Genomic DNA, 16,570 nt, shown 5'->3' with positions numbered 1-16,570 from the left:
GTTGTTATATACATAAATGATATAGATGAAAATGTGGAGGGAATGTAAAGCAAATTTGCAGATGACACCGAGATTGGTAGACTGGTTAATAGTGGAGAAGATGGTTGTTGGTTACAGAAAGGTATAGCTGGATTGATCAGATGGGCAGACCAGTGGCAGGTAGTATTTAACCCTGATAAATGTGAGGTAATGCACTTCAGAAGATGAAACACAATGAATGGCAGGACATTGGGTAGCTGAGAGGGACAGAGGGATCTTAGTGTAATTATTCACAAATCAAGTCAGCAGGGCATGTGAAGGGGATTGCTAATCAAACATATGGAAAACTTGCTTTCATTAGTTGTGTCACAGAATATAGATCAAGGAGGAAATGTTGGAGTTGTACAGTGCATTGGTCAGGCTCCAACTGTAGTACTGTGTGCAGTTCTGGTCACCAGGAAGGATGTGATAGAGAGGGTGCAGAGAAGGTTCGCCAAGACGTTGCTTGGGATGGAGAAATTGAGGTCTAACGAGAGACTAGATAGGCTTGGATCAGAGAAGACTTAAGGGGACATAATTGAGGTACATAAGATTATGAAGGGTATTGCAGGGTGAATAGGGAGCATTCGTTCCCCTTGGTTGAGGGGTCAGTCATGAACAGGTGTGGTTTTAGGGGAAGAGGCAAGAGATTCAGAGTGGATTTGAGAAAAACTTTTTCACTGAGCAGGTGGTGTGAATCAAGAATGGACAGCCTGGGAAAATGGAGGCTGAAACTGTACAACCTTGAAAAGATATTTGGATGAATGCTTAAAATATAACATTCAAAGTTATGGGACAAGTGCAGGAAATTGGGATTAGCTATTTATAGTTGTAATTATGTATTGCAGACTCAATGGACCAAAGAGTCTTTCACGCACTGTATGAATCTAAAACGCACAGTCACCGTAACTTAACAGAAAGTAGCTTCTCCCAAAAGACTACAGCAAAACCTCATGTTTATGCCCAAATTGTATCCAACTCCGATCCAAACCCCTGAATTTAAACTTACTTTAAATTCTGAGCCCAGTACCCATAGGATTTGGTTGAAAACTTGTAAGTCTCAATGGGTGTGTCTGGTGGGAACCAGAGCTATGGATCAGATGATGGAGTAGGTAGTGAACAGCCAGATACAATGTGCAGGGAGTCTGTGAGGAGAGATAGAGAAAGATGCAGTCTGTATGATGGGTTAAAGTTTATCTATTTTAATGCAAGAAGTATCAGGAATAAGATTGATGAACTTTGAGCATGGATCAGTACTTGGAACTGTGATGTTGTGGCCATAACGGAGGCTTGGATATCACAGGGGCAGGATTGGTTGTTGAATGACCCAGGTTTAGATTTTTCAAAAGGAATGGGGGAAGGGAGGTAAATGACGTGGGGGAAGTGCATTGCTAGTCAGGGATAATATCACAGCTGCAGAAAGGGAGGTCATCAAGGAAGGTTTGTCTACAGAATCAGTATGGGTGAAAGTCAGAAACAGGAAAGAAGCAGTCATGTAATTTGGAGTTTTTAGCAGCCCCCCCCAAGCAACAGAGACAAGGAGGACCAGTTGGGAGGCAGGTTTTGGAGAGATGCGGAAATAACCGAGGTTGTTGCCATGGGTGCCTTTAACTTCCCTAATAATATTGATTGGAACCTACTTAGTTCAAATAGTTTGGATGGAGCAATTTTTGTCAGGTTTGTCCAGGAAGGATTCCTGACTCAATATGTAGACTAGAGAGGAGGCCATATTGGATTTGGTGTTTGGCACAAACCAGGCCGGTGTTAAATCTCTCGGTGGAAGAGCATTTTGGTGATAGTGATCACAACTCCCTGACCTTTACTATAGTCATGCAGAGGGAGAGGAGCAGATGGTATGGGAAAGTATTTAATTGTGGGAGGGGGAATTACAATGCTATTTGGCAGAAACTGGGGACATCTAAATTGGGAACAGATGTTCTCAGGTAAATGCATGACAGAAATGTTAGTGCTGTTAGTGCTGGACAGGTTTGTCCAACTGAGGCAAGGAAGGGATGGTAGGTTGAAAGAACCTTAGGTGACAAGGGATATGGAACATCTAGTCGAAAGAAAGAAGAAAGCTTACTTAAGGTTGAGGAGGCAAAGGTCAGATAGGTCTCCAGAGGATTACAAGGTAGCCAGGAAGGAACTGAAGAATGGGCTTCGGAGAGTTAGAAGGGGGGCGGGGGGGGGCATGAAAAAGCTTTAGCAGCTAGGAAGAAGGAAAATAGATATAATAGAGTGGTGGTGACAGGAAATTTTAATTTTACTGAGATTCACGTAGTGTTAGAGGTCTGGATGGACCAGAATTTGGAAGGAGCATGCAGGAGGCTTTTCTAGAACAGTATATGAGTGATCCAACTCAGGAAGGGGCCATTCTGACCTGGTGTTAGGAAATGCACCCAGCCAGGTGGTTGAAGTTTGTGTGGGAGATTACTTTGGGAGTAGTGACACAATTCTATAAGTTTTAGAATACTCATGGACAAATACGAGAGTGGTCCTAAAAGAATTGGGCTAAATTGGGGGAAGGCCAGTTTTCCAAAGTTCAGAAGGAGCTGGGGAATGTAGATTGGGAGCAACTGTTTGAAGGGAAATGCACATCTGATATTTGGGAGGCTTTTAAAGAGAGGTTGATTAGAGTGCAGGAGAGATATGTTCCTGTGAAAATGAAGGACAGAAATGGCAAGGTTGGGGAACCATGGAGGACCGGTGAAATTGTGAGATTAGCTAAGAGGAAAAAGGATGTGTATATAAGGTCAAGGTGACTGAAGACAGACGAAGCTTTGGAAGAATACCTGAAATGTCGGACCAATCTGAAACGAGAAATTAAGAGGGCTAAATGAGAGAACCTTAGCAAGCAGGGTTAAGCCTTTTATTCATATATAAGGAGCAAAAGGGTTACTAGGGAAAGGGTTAGCTCACTCAAGGACAAAGGAGGAGAGATGTGTGGAGTTAGAGAAAATGGGTGAGATTCTTAATGAGTACTTTGCATCAGAGGACAGGGACATGGCAGATGTTGAGGTTAGGGACAGATCTTTGATTAGATCAAGTCGGCATATGGAGGGAGGAAGTGTTGTGTATTCTAAAAGGCATTAAGGTGGACCCAGGTCTGGATGGGATCTATCCCAGGTTACTGAGGGAAGCGAGAGAGGAAATAGCTGGGGCTTTAACAGATATCTTGGCAGCATCTTGAAACGGGGTAGGTCCCAGAGGACTGAAGAATTGTTAATGTTGTCCCCTTGTTTAAGAAAGATAGCGGGGATAATTCAGGTAATTACAGACCTGTGAGCCTGATGTCAGTGATAGGGATGCTACTGGAGAATATACTGAGGGATAGGATCTATTCTTCTGTTTCAGAAGAAAATGGGCTCATCAGTGATCAGCAGCATGGTTTTGTGCAGAGAAGGTCATGCCTTACCAACTTAGTAGAATTCTTTGAAGAGGTGACAAAGTTGATTGATGAGGGAAGGGATGGAGATGTCAGATACATGGATATAATTTGATAAGGTTCCCCATGGTAGGCTGATGAAGAAAGTGCAGTCGCATGGGTTGGGTGTTCTAGCTCGATGGATAGAGAACTGGTTGGGCAATAGGAGGCAGAGAGTAGTAGTTGAAGGGAGCTTCTCATAATGGAGAACTATGACCGGTGTGTCCCACAGGGATCTGTGCTGGGACCACTGTTGTTTGTGATATACATAAATGATTTGGAGGAAGGTATAGGTTGCCTCATTGGCATGTTTGCAGGTGGCACAAAGATTGGTGGAGTAGCAGACATTGAAGGGGACTGTCAGAGAATACAGCAAAATATAGATAGATTGGAGAGTTGGACAGAAAAATGGCAGATGGAGTTCAATCCAGACAAATGTGGATTTATACATTTTGGAAGATGCAATTCCAGAGCAAACTGTACAATAAATGGAAAAGTTCTGGGGAACATTGATGTACAGAGAGATCTGGGTGTTCAGGTCCATTGTTCCCTGAAGGTGGCAATGCAGGTCAGTAATGATCAAGAATGCATACGGCATGCTTTCCTTCAAGAGTTGGTGTGTCATGTTATGGTTGTGTAAGGTTTTGATTCTGCCACATGTGGAATACTGTGTACAGTTCTGGTCACATTACCAGAAGGATGTGGATGCCTTTGAGAAGGTGCAGAGGAGGTTCACCAGGATGTTGCCTGGCATGGAGGGTGCGAGCTGTGAGGAGAGATTGAGTAGATTAGGATTATTTTCATTGAAAAGAAAGAGGTTGAGGGGAGACCTGGTTGAGGTCTACAAAATCATGAGAGGTGTGGATAGCAAGAAACTTTTTCCCAGAGTGAAGGAACCAATTACTCGGGGTCACGAATTCAAAGTGAGAGGGGGAAAGTTTAGGGGAGAAAGTCATGGAAAGTTATTCATGCAGAGGGTGGTGGGTGCCTAGAATATGCTGCCAGCGGAGGTGGTAGGGATGGGACTGATAGCTTCATTTAAGAAGTATCTAGACAGCTGCATGAATGGACAGGTAGCAAAAGGATACAGATCCTTAGAAAATAGGTTGCAGATTTAGATGGAGGATCTGGATCGGCGCAGGGGGGCCGAAGGGCCTGTTTGTGTGCTGCAATGTTCTTTGTTCAAATGCCTAAGACATTCTACACTTATGTGAGGCGCAAGAGGGTGGTTAGAGTGAGGGTAGGGCCAATCAGGGATAGCGGAGGGAAATTGCGCCTGGAGTCAGAGGCTGTAGGGGTATTCTTAATGAATACTTTGTTTAAGTATTCACTAGTGAGAGGGACCTTGATGTTTCTGAAGAAAGTGTGAAACAGGCTGATATGCCCAAATAGATTGATGTTAGGAAGAAGGACGTGCTGAAAACTTTGAAACATGTAGGTTAGATGAATCTCCTGGACCAGGTACCCTGCGTTACTACAGGAAGCAAGGAAAGAGGTTACTGTATCTTTGGCGATGATCTTTGCGTCCTCACTGTCCACTGAAGTAGTGCCAGTTGATTGGAGGGTGGCAAATATTATTCCCTTGTTCAAGAATAGGTATAATCCTGGGAGTTACAGACCAGTCAATCTCATGTCTGTGGTGGGCAAAATATTGGAGAGGATTCTGAGTGACAGGATTTATGATTACTTGGAAAAGCAGAGATAGTCAGCATGGCTTTGTCAGGGGAAGGTCATGTCTCACAAACTTAATTGAATTTGAGGATGTCACAAAACACAATCATGAAAGTAGAGCAGTGAATGTTGTGTATATGGATTTTATCAAGGTGTTTGGTAAGGTTCTCCATGAGAGACCCATTCAGAAAGTAAGAGGTATGGGATGAGGGAAATCTGGCTGTCTGGATACAGCATTGGCTGGTCTATAGAAGACAGAAGGTGGTAATAGATGGAAAGTATTCAGCCTGGAGCTCGGTAACCAGTGGTGTTCTGCAGGGATCTGTTCTGGGACCTCTGCTTTTTGTGATTTTCATAAATGACTTGGATGAGGAAGTGGAAGGGTGGGTTAGTAAGTTTGCCAATGATTCAAATGTTGGTGGAGTTGTGGATAGTGCGGAGGGGTGTTGTAGGCTGCAACGGGACATTGACAGGATGCAGAGCAGAGCTGAGCTGAGAAGTGACAGTTGGAGTTCAACCTGGAAAAGTGTGAAATGATTCATTTTGAAAGGTCAAATTTCAATACAGAATACAGCGTTAAAGGCAGGATTTTTGACAGTGTGGAGGAGCAGAGGGATCTTGGGATCCATGGCCGTAGATCCCTCATAGTTGCCACCCAGCTTGATAGGGTTGTTAAGAAGGCATGTTGACTTTCATTAGCAGGGGGATTGTGTTTAAGAGCCGTGAGGTTGTGCTCAGCTATATCGAGCCCTGGTTCGACCATACTTGGAATATTGTGTTCAGTTTGGTCGCCTCAATATAGGAATGTTGTGGAAGCTTTAGAGAGAATGCAAAGGAGATTTACCAGGATGTTGCCTGGACTGGATGGCAAGTCTTATGAAGAAAGGTTGAAAGAGTTGAGGCTTTTCTCATTGGAGTGAAGAAAGCTGCGAGTGACTTGATAGAGGAGCACATGATGATGAGAGATATAGATAGAGTGAATAGTCAGAGACTTTTTCCTAAGGCAGAAATGGCTATCACAAGGGGGCATAATTTTAAGGTGATTGAGGAAGGTTTAGGGGAGATGTCAGAGTTGGTTCTTTATGCAGAGACTGGTGGGTGTGTGGAATGCATTGCAGATACATCAGGCATGTTTAACTGAGTCTTGGATAGGCATGTGGATGATAGTAAAATGTAGGGTAAGTAGGTTCATTTGATCTTAAAGTCAGAGTAAAGGTTGGCCCAACATCGAGGGCCAAAGGGTCTGTACTCTGCTCTGTTGTTCTATGTTCATCATTCCTTCTAGTGAGAATTAAGGTCCATGAGCAAGGCCAACCATTCGTGACTCTTGTCGGTGAGTCCAAACCCTGCAGGAATGCATACAGCCCCCAGTATGGCTGAACATTCCATTATTTATTGTAGGTCTGAATCAAGTTGACCAATCCTGACTCTTCCTCTGACTGCAGCTCTCAACTCTTCACTCATCTCGTTAATGATGGTCCTTATCAAAAATTTATAAACATATAATGAATGCTTTAGCAATTAAGTTTTTGTTGTCACATGTACTCAAGTGTAGGAATCCAGGATTATAGTGAAAAGTGTACAAAGTTGCCGTTCTCTAGGCATCATCTTAGTTACACACTAAGATTCATACCATCATAGAATCCCTACAATGCAGAAAAAGGCCATTTGGTCCACTGAGAGTGCACTGACCCTTGAAGAGCATCCCTCCCAGATCCAGCCTCCTGTACCCTATCCCTGTAACCGCACATTTACTGTGGCTCACCAACCTAGCTGCACATCTCTGAACAATTTAACGTAGTCAATTGGTGTGCAGGCAGTGAGAGATAAAACAACACGGCACTAGGATGTGTTTGTAGAGTGAGATTTAGCCAGTAGCAGGTTGCTGATTGTTCCATGCAGTTGTGACCAATGTGGATGGTAGAGGTAAGCAACCTGACAACTCTGTGATTGGAGTCTGAGCAACTAAACATATGTGAATGGGACAGAGGATAAAGATCTCCAGCTTGCAAATAGCAGAGTCTATTTCCACCTTTCTGTCGCAAAGTAACTCAAACCTGGGTACAATCCGTTTTCTCCCATAATTTGCTCTCATCTGCTGCCTGGGGACATAATCTAGAGTCGTGCGAGCTCACTTGCATTAGAAGAACATAGAACATAGAAAAGTACAGCACAGAACAGGCCCTTTGGCTCATGGTGTTGTGCTGAGATTTTATCCTAATTGTTTGAAATTGTTTACAGCTGTCAATTGACAATTACACCGAATGCATTTCATGTTATTATTATTTCAGAGAGTATATTGTTTAATAAATCAATATGAGATGATCTAATACAAGGTGAATAAGGGAAATGATATAGCAGATTGTGTATTAAAGTACTGTTTGCTCATGAATTTTTTTTTATATTTCCTACCATCCTGCTCCATCACCACTTCCCCTACTCCTGCACTCTTCCTCTCTAACTACAGGATTTAAGGAAATTGGTGGCACCATTACTGAAGAGTTTCCAGGCAGAGGTGAGTCTCATTTCACACTTTGTAAGACCAAACAAGGTAATGGTTAAAAGAGACAACTTTTATCGGTGTTTAGAGGATATCAATTAAAAAGAAAATTTCCAACTATATAGCCATTATATTGCATCACTTCATTCATGGTCCATTAATAAATTATATATGGAGCATATTAATAAGTACAGAATGCTTACATGCAGGACAACTCCGTTTGGTCTATTCTGCGAGAAATGAACCACTCTACCTAATCCCACTTTTCAGCATTTTGTCTGTATCCTGCAGGTTACAGCTTTAGCAGTAGATATTCAGACACATTTATGTAAGTTGTCATACCTGTTATTAAAGTTTATTCTGTCATGATTTCTGATAATTAAAATTATCTGTGTGTTTATTTATAATTTGGTACTCAGAGCTGCTTTTACTTGCTTTGGTATTTCTAAATTAGCTGATGATTTGATGTTAGGAGGGAAAGCACGTTGTGGGGAGCATGCAACAAAACTAAAAGAATTTAGATGGATTAAGTGAATGTGAAAGAACGTAGCAAATGAATATAATGTGGAGGAATATGAAGTTATCCATTTGGTAGAAATATCAGAAAGTCAGAATATTTTACAAGCTTGGAAATCAGAGGATTCTTGTTGCTGTTGTAAATGAATCACCGAAAATCAATGTGCTATTGCAGCATGCAATTAGGAAAGAAAATGGCATGTTCTTCATTGCCCCAGATGGATTTATGTATCAGAATATAGAAGTCTTGCTGCAATTTATAGAGAGCTTTGGTGAGACCATGTAGTGTATTGTTCCATATTGTTTCTGTTTTGTTCTCCTTACATAAGGAAGGATATTGGAAGATGCGCAGCAGACATCAGTAGGTTGATTATTAGGGTGAGAGATTTTCCAGGCAATATTAAGTAGGCTTAATGTAATTTCCCTCTAGTTCAGAAGAATGAAAGGTGATCTTGTAGAACTGTAACATTCTTAACGGAGTTTGAAGTTGATGTTTCCCTGAGTAGGGATTCTCTACTGTAGTGTGCTTAGTTATTGAGTCAATTCAAATCAGAGATCCATAGAACTTTAGATACTGACGCAATCAAGAGGTATTCCAATAGTGTGAGAAGATATTGCTGAGGGAGTAAATTTGCAATGATCATCATGGATGGTGGAGCAGGTTATAAGGGTTGAATGGCCTGCTCTGCTTGTTTCTATTCCTTACGATTTTATGGTTTTTAAATTTCTTTTATAGAACCTTGTAAGATGTCAAAGTTTGTAAATATGCTTAAGTTTCAATTGTACAAAATTCTTTTGATTATATATATATATATATATATATATATATATGGAACTCTATTTATTATTAAGCAGGAGAGGGTTCAGAAGAGATTTACCAGGATGTTGCTGGGAATTGAGTTATAAAGAAAGGCTGGATAGGCTGGGATGTTTTTCCACTGGAGCATAGAAGATTGAGAGGTGATCTGATAGAAGTTTGTAAAATAATGAGAAATATAGATAGAGTTAATAGTAGTTGTCTTTTCCCAAGGTTGTGGGATTTCAAGACAGGGGACACATTTTTAAGGTGAAAGGAGAGAGTTTTAAAAAAGGGGGAATTTTTTTTAACAGAGGATGGTTTGCATGTTGGATGAACTTCTTGAGAAAGTGGTGGATGCAGATACAATTACAACATTTAAAAGACATTTGCATAGATACATAAATTGGAAAGGTTTGGAGGGATATAGGCCAGGATCAGGCAGGTGAGACTAGTTTAGTTTGGGATTTTGTTTAGCATGAACTGGTTGAACCAAAGATGTTTTCATGCTGTATGCCTCTATAATGCTGTGTAGATCACATTGTGAGATATTGTTAGGTGGAAAACACTTCTATGTGGCATTTTATGACAAAACCCATGCTTGGCTGTTTTGTATCTGGTAGCAATCTCTAATATCCTTTCAACAGGAGGATTTTCTTTCCACGTCAGTTTTAGAACTATGTTTCATCTAGGTTTATTTATGTTTAGGTTATTTTTTTGTGTTCTGCTTGCTTATAGGTTACTGTGAAAGATCAGTCATAAATCCAAATAAGAAAAACACTGGATTTCTTTGCACATGCATGGGTTGTATTTTTATGTTTAAGCCTGAATGTGATTTTTGGATACTGTAAGTTTGAAAATGCATGAGAAGTCCTTGAATATTATTTAAATTGAACAAGTTGTGATGCATTTCTTCTGATAATCGTACATGCAGGAAGCAAATACAAATTTATTTCTTAATAAACCTTCAAATGTTCAAGCATTTTTAATGCAAGTTCTTTACATAGTTGCTTCAATTTGAAATAAAGTTAATAAATATTATCAAAATTGCTTTTGTTCTTTATAACGCTTTTCATATTGCATATTGTTCTGGTTGAAATTTCCATGCAGTCAATGTCCTTCAGCAATTACTGCTATATAAACAACATAGATATCTGAAACAATTTTTCAGACTTGAACAAAATCCTTTTGTCTCTAGCAGGCCTAGTTTCAGAGCAGTTTAATATTGAATTCCACTTTACAAACCCACAACTGTAATGGACATTAGCATCTTTCCACCTCTGAGTGAGTACGTTTTGGTAGCTCTTGTTTAGATCAGTGGTTGGAAGGCCTAATTGGTGATGGGGGAATGTTGTTTTTCATGGGGAGATTAGACGATTTCATGGTAAATCATTGTTCTTGTTAGCTGATTGCAGTATTAATGGTTGCTGTGGAGGAATCAATTTTGTAGATTGTTGGTCACGTAATTGGATTGAAGCAGTATTTGAGATCAAGTGGTATAAAAAGAATTTCTAAAATTTTTTTTTTGTCAGGAAATACAGTTTGCTAGTTGATAGTAACTTGCCGAATGTGAATATACATGACGTTCTGAGAATTGAGCAGAGAGTGGGCATCAATGTCCTCATCTGATCTTAAAACACATTTGCTTTTCCGTATTGGGATGACCAGAGCATGACTTTTGTGATTTCCTTGTGAATTGCAAAGACTTTGCAATTTAGTGGGCGGCACGGTGGCACAGTGGTTAGCACTGCTGCCTCACAGCGCCTGTAGACCCGGGTTCAATTCCCGACTCAGGCGACTGACTGTGTGGAGTTTGCACGTTCTCCCCGTGTCTGTGTGGGTTTCCTCCGGGTGCTCCGGTTTCCTCCCACAGTCACAAAGATGTGCGGGTCAGGTGAATTGGCCAAGCTAAATTGCCCATAGTGTTAGGTAAGGGGTAAATGTAGGGGTATGGGTGGGTTGCGCTTCGGCGGGTCGGTGTGGACTTGTTGGGCCGAAGGGCCTGTTTCCACACTGTAAGTCTAATCTAATCTAATCTAATCTAATCTAAACTTGTGTTTAAGATTATTGGGGTCAGGAAACATGCTGAGCATTGCCAAATTAATTTTATGATCATCTACCCACTTGGCACCATTTTGTCAAAGCCTCTCCTGCTGTGTGACTTGAGGCTGCCTTTGTGCCCACCTTTTGATATATGGCCTAACCCCATGCTTGACTCTGAGTATGGATTCTAATTCTATCTGAGTTCTGAAACCATTCTTAACAGGCTCCAGGCTGCCTGCTTGAGATGTCCCTTGTTCCTGCTCACATTAATCTGTCGGTCATGTTGAAAGGCAATGGTGACCCTGCTTGCTGTTGTTTGCCATGATCAGTTCAGTGTAATTCCTCCTTTTGGTCTTTCTCCTCCTGCTGTACCAAGCTCCATCATGACTGACACCCTGACGGCTGTAAGTAACATTTAGCAGCACTAAACTAACTTTTTTTCTTGTTGAAACATAACTCCTTTCTAGTCTTTCTTGTTTTATCAAGAAACTATAGAAAACATTCAGTTAAGAAACTACCCTTGAGGACATGCTTGTGACACTGCTTTTGAATTCTAGATTTAGTTTACTGACTGAGTTTGTGATTGACATATTTCTCTGAATCATTAATTAATATCTTTAGATCATAACTCCAGAATAATAACCACGATTATACTGTTCCCTGTGCATGACAGTATTTGTTTGGCAGATGAGGTTCTCATGCTTGAAAGCAGCAGAATAGTTTGTTATTCAGTTAGTTATTGTTTATGTGGAGTGAATAATTCAATTTGAATTGCTGCTTTCCTCTTCTAAGAATCTGTCAAAGGTATAAAAGAAACTTTTGTTTGCTATTTAAAGTTATGGTTAACCTGATTTTATGACCTTTTGTGTGCAGTGTCAGGAGTTTCATGCAAGTAGTAACTATTATCCTAGATGGGGCTGCAGATGGCACATGACTGTCCTTGGAGCTTCAATTTGACATGTTCCCTCTTTGAGATTTATTGTGTAATTTTTCAGTGTTTACATTCTGTTATCCTTAAGAAAGTGCTGTTTTTGAATTGCTGATGCTTAATAAGAGGGCTTCACCTGTTTGCAATTTGATATTGATGTAGTGCTTGGAATCTGAGAAGATATTGACAACACACTCTCTATCATTATTGTACTTTAGATTTCTTAGAGAAATTAAAGCAGTGGGATTAAAGAGATATAGTGGCAGCATGGGTACTCAATTGGCTAAGAGAGAGAAAACAGCGGCCATGATGGGGATTATTTTTCAGATAGGAAGGATGTTTCCCAGGAGTCACTATGAGGACCCACTGTTCTTTATAATGCGTATTGTAGAGCATGCAGATGGTTTAACGTGTGAATGTAATGAACAGTTAGTAAGGTAATAGATTTCAGCAGGACATAGACAGCTGTTGTGGGAGACTTCAACAATGAAATTTAATGGACAGAACCGTAAAGTGATAAATTTGTCAGTATTAATGAAGTGAAGCATTATAAGCTAGATGTTACAATTTTAAAAGAGGTGCAGGAACAGACAGGTTGAGAATGCATGTATTGTAAATACCTCTTTTTGTTTGGATTGTGGACTGAAATATGGGAAGATACTGTTGTAAATGAAAAATTGTGGAAGAAGATGTTGCTTTTTTTTAAATCGTTACCTGCACACATTGTACGTTCTATCTGCAAAGTCGTCTTCTTTGAACTGTAGGGAGGATGCTGCGCACCTTAGCACGAGTGTGGTTCAAGGAGCGACTTTGCCCAGTGACTGATGGTTGATTGTTTTGTCAACCAAAACCAGTTGTGTGTAGTCAGGAGGATTAAATGTTGAAACGGCTTCTTGATTCATTCCTGGGCAAGTGACTACAGCTTTGTGTTTGGACAATACAGCTGAAGCATCCAGCCTATGAAAGAGGAATTTTTTCTCTCACTGTCCCCTCAGCATGTGGAGAATCAGAAGAAAATTCTGAGCAGCTGCTTCTCTCTGTTTTCTCTGTAAATGGGTAATCCATCTTCAGAGACAATGAAGGGCTGCATCCTCAACCACTGAATGTAAGGTTGAGAATTTGTATATCCAGAACCAAATCAAGGACTCAAAGGGAATTGAGGAAAAACATCTTATTGCTGTTTGTAATCTGGACTGGTGCCAGAATTGTATTTCACTGATTTTTCTTGTTTCTTTCCCTTATCTTGTCTCCTTATATGTCTGTTTGTATGAGTACAGGAATGTAAAGTGTTAAGTCAACACTTTGTGTTTCTTTTCTGCCATTGCTTAAGGCATCTGTTTGCAATAAGTAGTTGTTTTCTTGCTACATGCAGAAATCTGTTGAGTATTTTCTTTTAACCTGGATTTGTCAGTCAGGTAAATTGGGAACTTTGGAGAATTTTGCGTGCTAAGTCTTTTCATATCTGTGACAACTCTTGGGAACACTGGGACTTGATTACCAGTGCATAACCCCTGTGAATTATGATAGTACTAATTGTTCCAGTTTTTAAAATGACAGGTCAAGTTGGAGAAGATTGAGTAACCAGAGAATATAGCTATAGTTGGTAAAAGAACTAGAGCAACAGGAGGAACCTTCATTTTTACACACCAAGTAGTTTTGATCTGGAATGTACTGCCTGAAAGGATGATTGAAGCACTTGCAATCATAACGTTCAAAAGAGAATTGGATAAATCCATGAATGTAAATGATTGCATTGCAATGGGGAAGAGTAGGGAAGTGGGATTACGTGGATAACTAACAAAAGTCTGGCACAAGTATGATGGACTGACTGCTTTCCTGTGTCTTTACTCTGTGATGCTATATCAACACTTTTCAATCCTTGTTTCCCCCCACTGTGACCTAATTTCGAAGCCTATAAACCATGTGTTTGGACAGTCTGTGGAGTGTTGGGAAGTTGAAGAGATCTGAGAGTGTTGAAGGGAACAAAATATTTAATCTTCAGGGATTTTCAGTAATCTGCCCTTTTCTGGACTGCAATGGTGAACATGACCCACAGTTTTGGAAGTCCTGTTGTATATCCTCAGTGCTCATGATTGAGAGGATTGGATGTGTAATGTTGGCATTTAGACATAATGCGAGTAAGATTGCAGATATAGGGGAAATAGATAATATGGGTCATGATGAGCTGTATCACCTCGTCCAGAACTGTAGAAGCAATGGCAGAGTAGGCACTCAGAGGTGCATGAAAAAGCTAATCTGTGGCACCATATCATTGAGGAAATTATCAGTCTTTTGAACAGGCTCCCTTGAGAGATGATGGAACAGACTGTGGTTATTCATTTAAATATAAATTAGATTCATTTTAAAGAAAAACGTTTTGGATTTCTTCTTATTTTTCTGTTCAGTAATGTTGTTATGTACCTCTAAAGCCAGTGAGACTTGAGCTCATGCACCTGATCCAGAGATAGGGTCATTACCATTGTGTCACAACAGCCCTAATACAATGTAGATATTTTATTCAACCTGTTTAGACATGTCATGACACATCTCTGAGGCAGTCGAAAATGTGGTGCTGAGAAAGCACAGCAGGTCAGGCAGCATCCGCGGAACAGGAGAATCGACGTTTTGGGCAAAAGCCCTTAATCAGGAATGAAGCTTGTGAGTCAAGGGGGTGGAGAGATAAATAGGAGGGTGGTGTCGCTGTGGAGAAGGTAGCTTAGAGTGTGATAGGTAAATGAAGAGGGGGGTAAAGCTGACAGGTTGGAGAGGAAGATGGAGCAGATAGGTGGGAAGGAAAATGGACAGGTAGGACAGGTCATGAGGGTGGTGCCAAGTTGGAATGTTGGATCAGGGATAAGTGGGGAGGGGAAATGAGGAAAACTGGTGAAATCCACATTGATTCCGTATCGTTGGAGGGTCTCAAGATGGAAGCTGAGGTGTTCTTCTTCCAGGCATCGCGTGGTTAGGGTTTGGCGATGGATGATGCCCAGGATAGCATGTCCTTGCCGGAGTGGGAGGGGGAGTTGAAGTATTTGGGCATGGGTTGGTGTGGGTGTCCTGGAAATGTTCTCTGACGTGATCTGCAAGTAGGTGTCTTGCCTCCCCAATGTAGAGGAGACCGCATCAGGTAAAACTGCACTTCCACATGGATGTGGAAGGCTCCTTTGGGGCCTTGGGGGGAGGTGTGGGCACAGATTTCGCAACTTCTGCGCTGGCAAGGGAAGGTGCCGGGAGGGGAGGGTGGGTTATTGGGGGCCTGGACCTGACAAGAGAATCGCGGAGGGAATGGTCTCTACAGAAAGTGGATGGGGTGGGGAGGAAAATATATTTCTGGTGGTGGGATCAGTTTGTAGGTGGCGGAAATGGCAGAGGATGATGTGATGTATACGGAGGTTGGTGGAGTGGAAGGTGAGGACCAGGGCAGTTCTGTCCTTGTGGTTGGAGGGGTGGGGTCCGAGGGGAGAGGTGCGGGAAGTGGATGAGATGCACTGGAGGGCCATGTGGGAGGGGAAGTTGCAGTCTTTGAAGGAGGAGGTCATCTGGTGTGTTCTATGGTGGAACTGGTCCTCCTGGATGCAGATGCGGCAGAAGCGGAGGTTTTGGGAATAAGGGATAGTGTTTTTGCAGGAGGCAGGGTGGGAGGAACTGTAGTCCAGGTAGCTGTGGAAGTTGGTGGGTTTGTAGAAGATGTCCGTGTTGAGTTGGTCACTGTTGATAGAAATGGAGAGGTCCAGGAAGGGGAGGGAGATGTCCGAGATGTTCCAGGTGAACTTAAGGTCGGGATGGAATGTGTTGGTAAAGTTGATGAACTGTTCAACCTCCTCGTGGGAGCATGAGGTGACGCCGATATGGTCATTAATGTAATGGAGGGAAAGATGGGGAATGGTGCAAGTGTAGCTGTTCCACGTACCCGATGAAGAGGCAGGCATAGCTGGGGCCCATGCGGGTGCCCATGGCTATCCTTTTAGTCTGGAGGAAGTGGGAGGATTCAAAGGAGAAATTGTTGAGGGTGAGGACCAGTTCAGCAAACCAAATAAGAGGGTCAGTGGAAGGGTCCTGGTGGGAACACTGGGAGAGGAAGAAATGGAGGGTTTGGAGGCCCTTGTCATGGTGGATCGAGATGTATAGGGACTGGATATCAGTAGTGACAATGAGGCATTGAGAGTCAGGGATACAAAAGTCTTGGAAGAGGTGGAGGGCATGGATGGTGTCCCAAACGTATGTGGGGAGTTCCTGAATTCGGGAGGGGTGGGGGGAAGGACAGTATCAAGGTATGTGGAGATGAGTTCGGTGGGGCAGGAGCAGGCTGAGACGATGGGTCTGCTGGGGTAGTCAGGCTTGTGAATCTTGGGTAGGAGGTAGAACAGGGTAGTGCGGGGTTCCCGAACTATGAGGTTAGAAGCTGTGGGTGGGAGATCTCCTGAGGAGATGAGATTCTGTACGGTCTGGGAGATGATGGTTTGGTGATGGGGGGGTGAGGTCATGTTCAAAGGGGCAGTAGGAGGAGGTGTCTTCAAGTTGATGCCTGCGTCAAGGTTAGTGCACCAAACTACCACTGCCCCCTCCCCCAGTTAGAGTGGGTGAGGTAGATGGGACTTGAACCCAGATCTCCTAGCTCAGAGGAAGGGACACTCATGGCATGAGAAGAAACATATTTTGAGCTAGAATGTGTAA

The 16,570-nt window shown here is 42.0% G+C and overlaps 1 protein-coding gene across 2 annotated transcripts in view; it reads left to right on the top strand.

Moving 5' to 3' along the window:
* The window catches only part of LOC132830572 (protein CASP-like), a 596,312-nt gene that overhangs the window by 231,164 nt on the left and 348,578 nt on the right, over window positions 1–16,570 (top strand). For both annotated transcript variants that reach the window (XM_060848388.1, XM_060848389.1), the window contains exon 3: window positions 7,581–7,628. In XM_060848388.1, the coding sequence (XP_060704371.1) occupies window positions 7,581–7,628 (48 nt within the window). The remainder of the gene's footprint in view (window positions 1–7,580; window positions 7,629–16,570) is intronic.

Source organism: Hemiscyllium ocellatum, chromosome 31, assembly GCF_020745735.1.
Source record: "Hemiscyllium ocellatum isolate sHemOce1 chromosome 31, sHemOce1.pat.X.cur, whole genome shotgun sequence".
NCBI classification, from domain to species: Eukaryota; Metazoa; Chordata; class Chondrichthyes; order Orectolobiformes; family Hemiscylliidae; genus Hemiscyllium; species Hemiscyllium ocellatum.
Note: the sequence above shows the minus strand (reverse complement) of the source record. Positions and strands in the feature narration are given on the sequence as shown.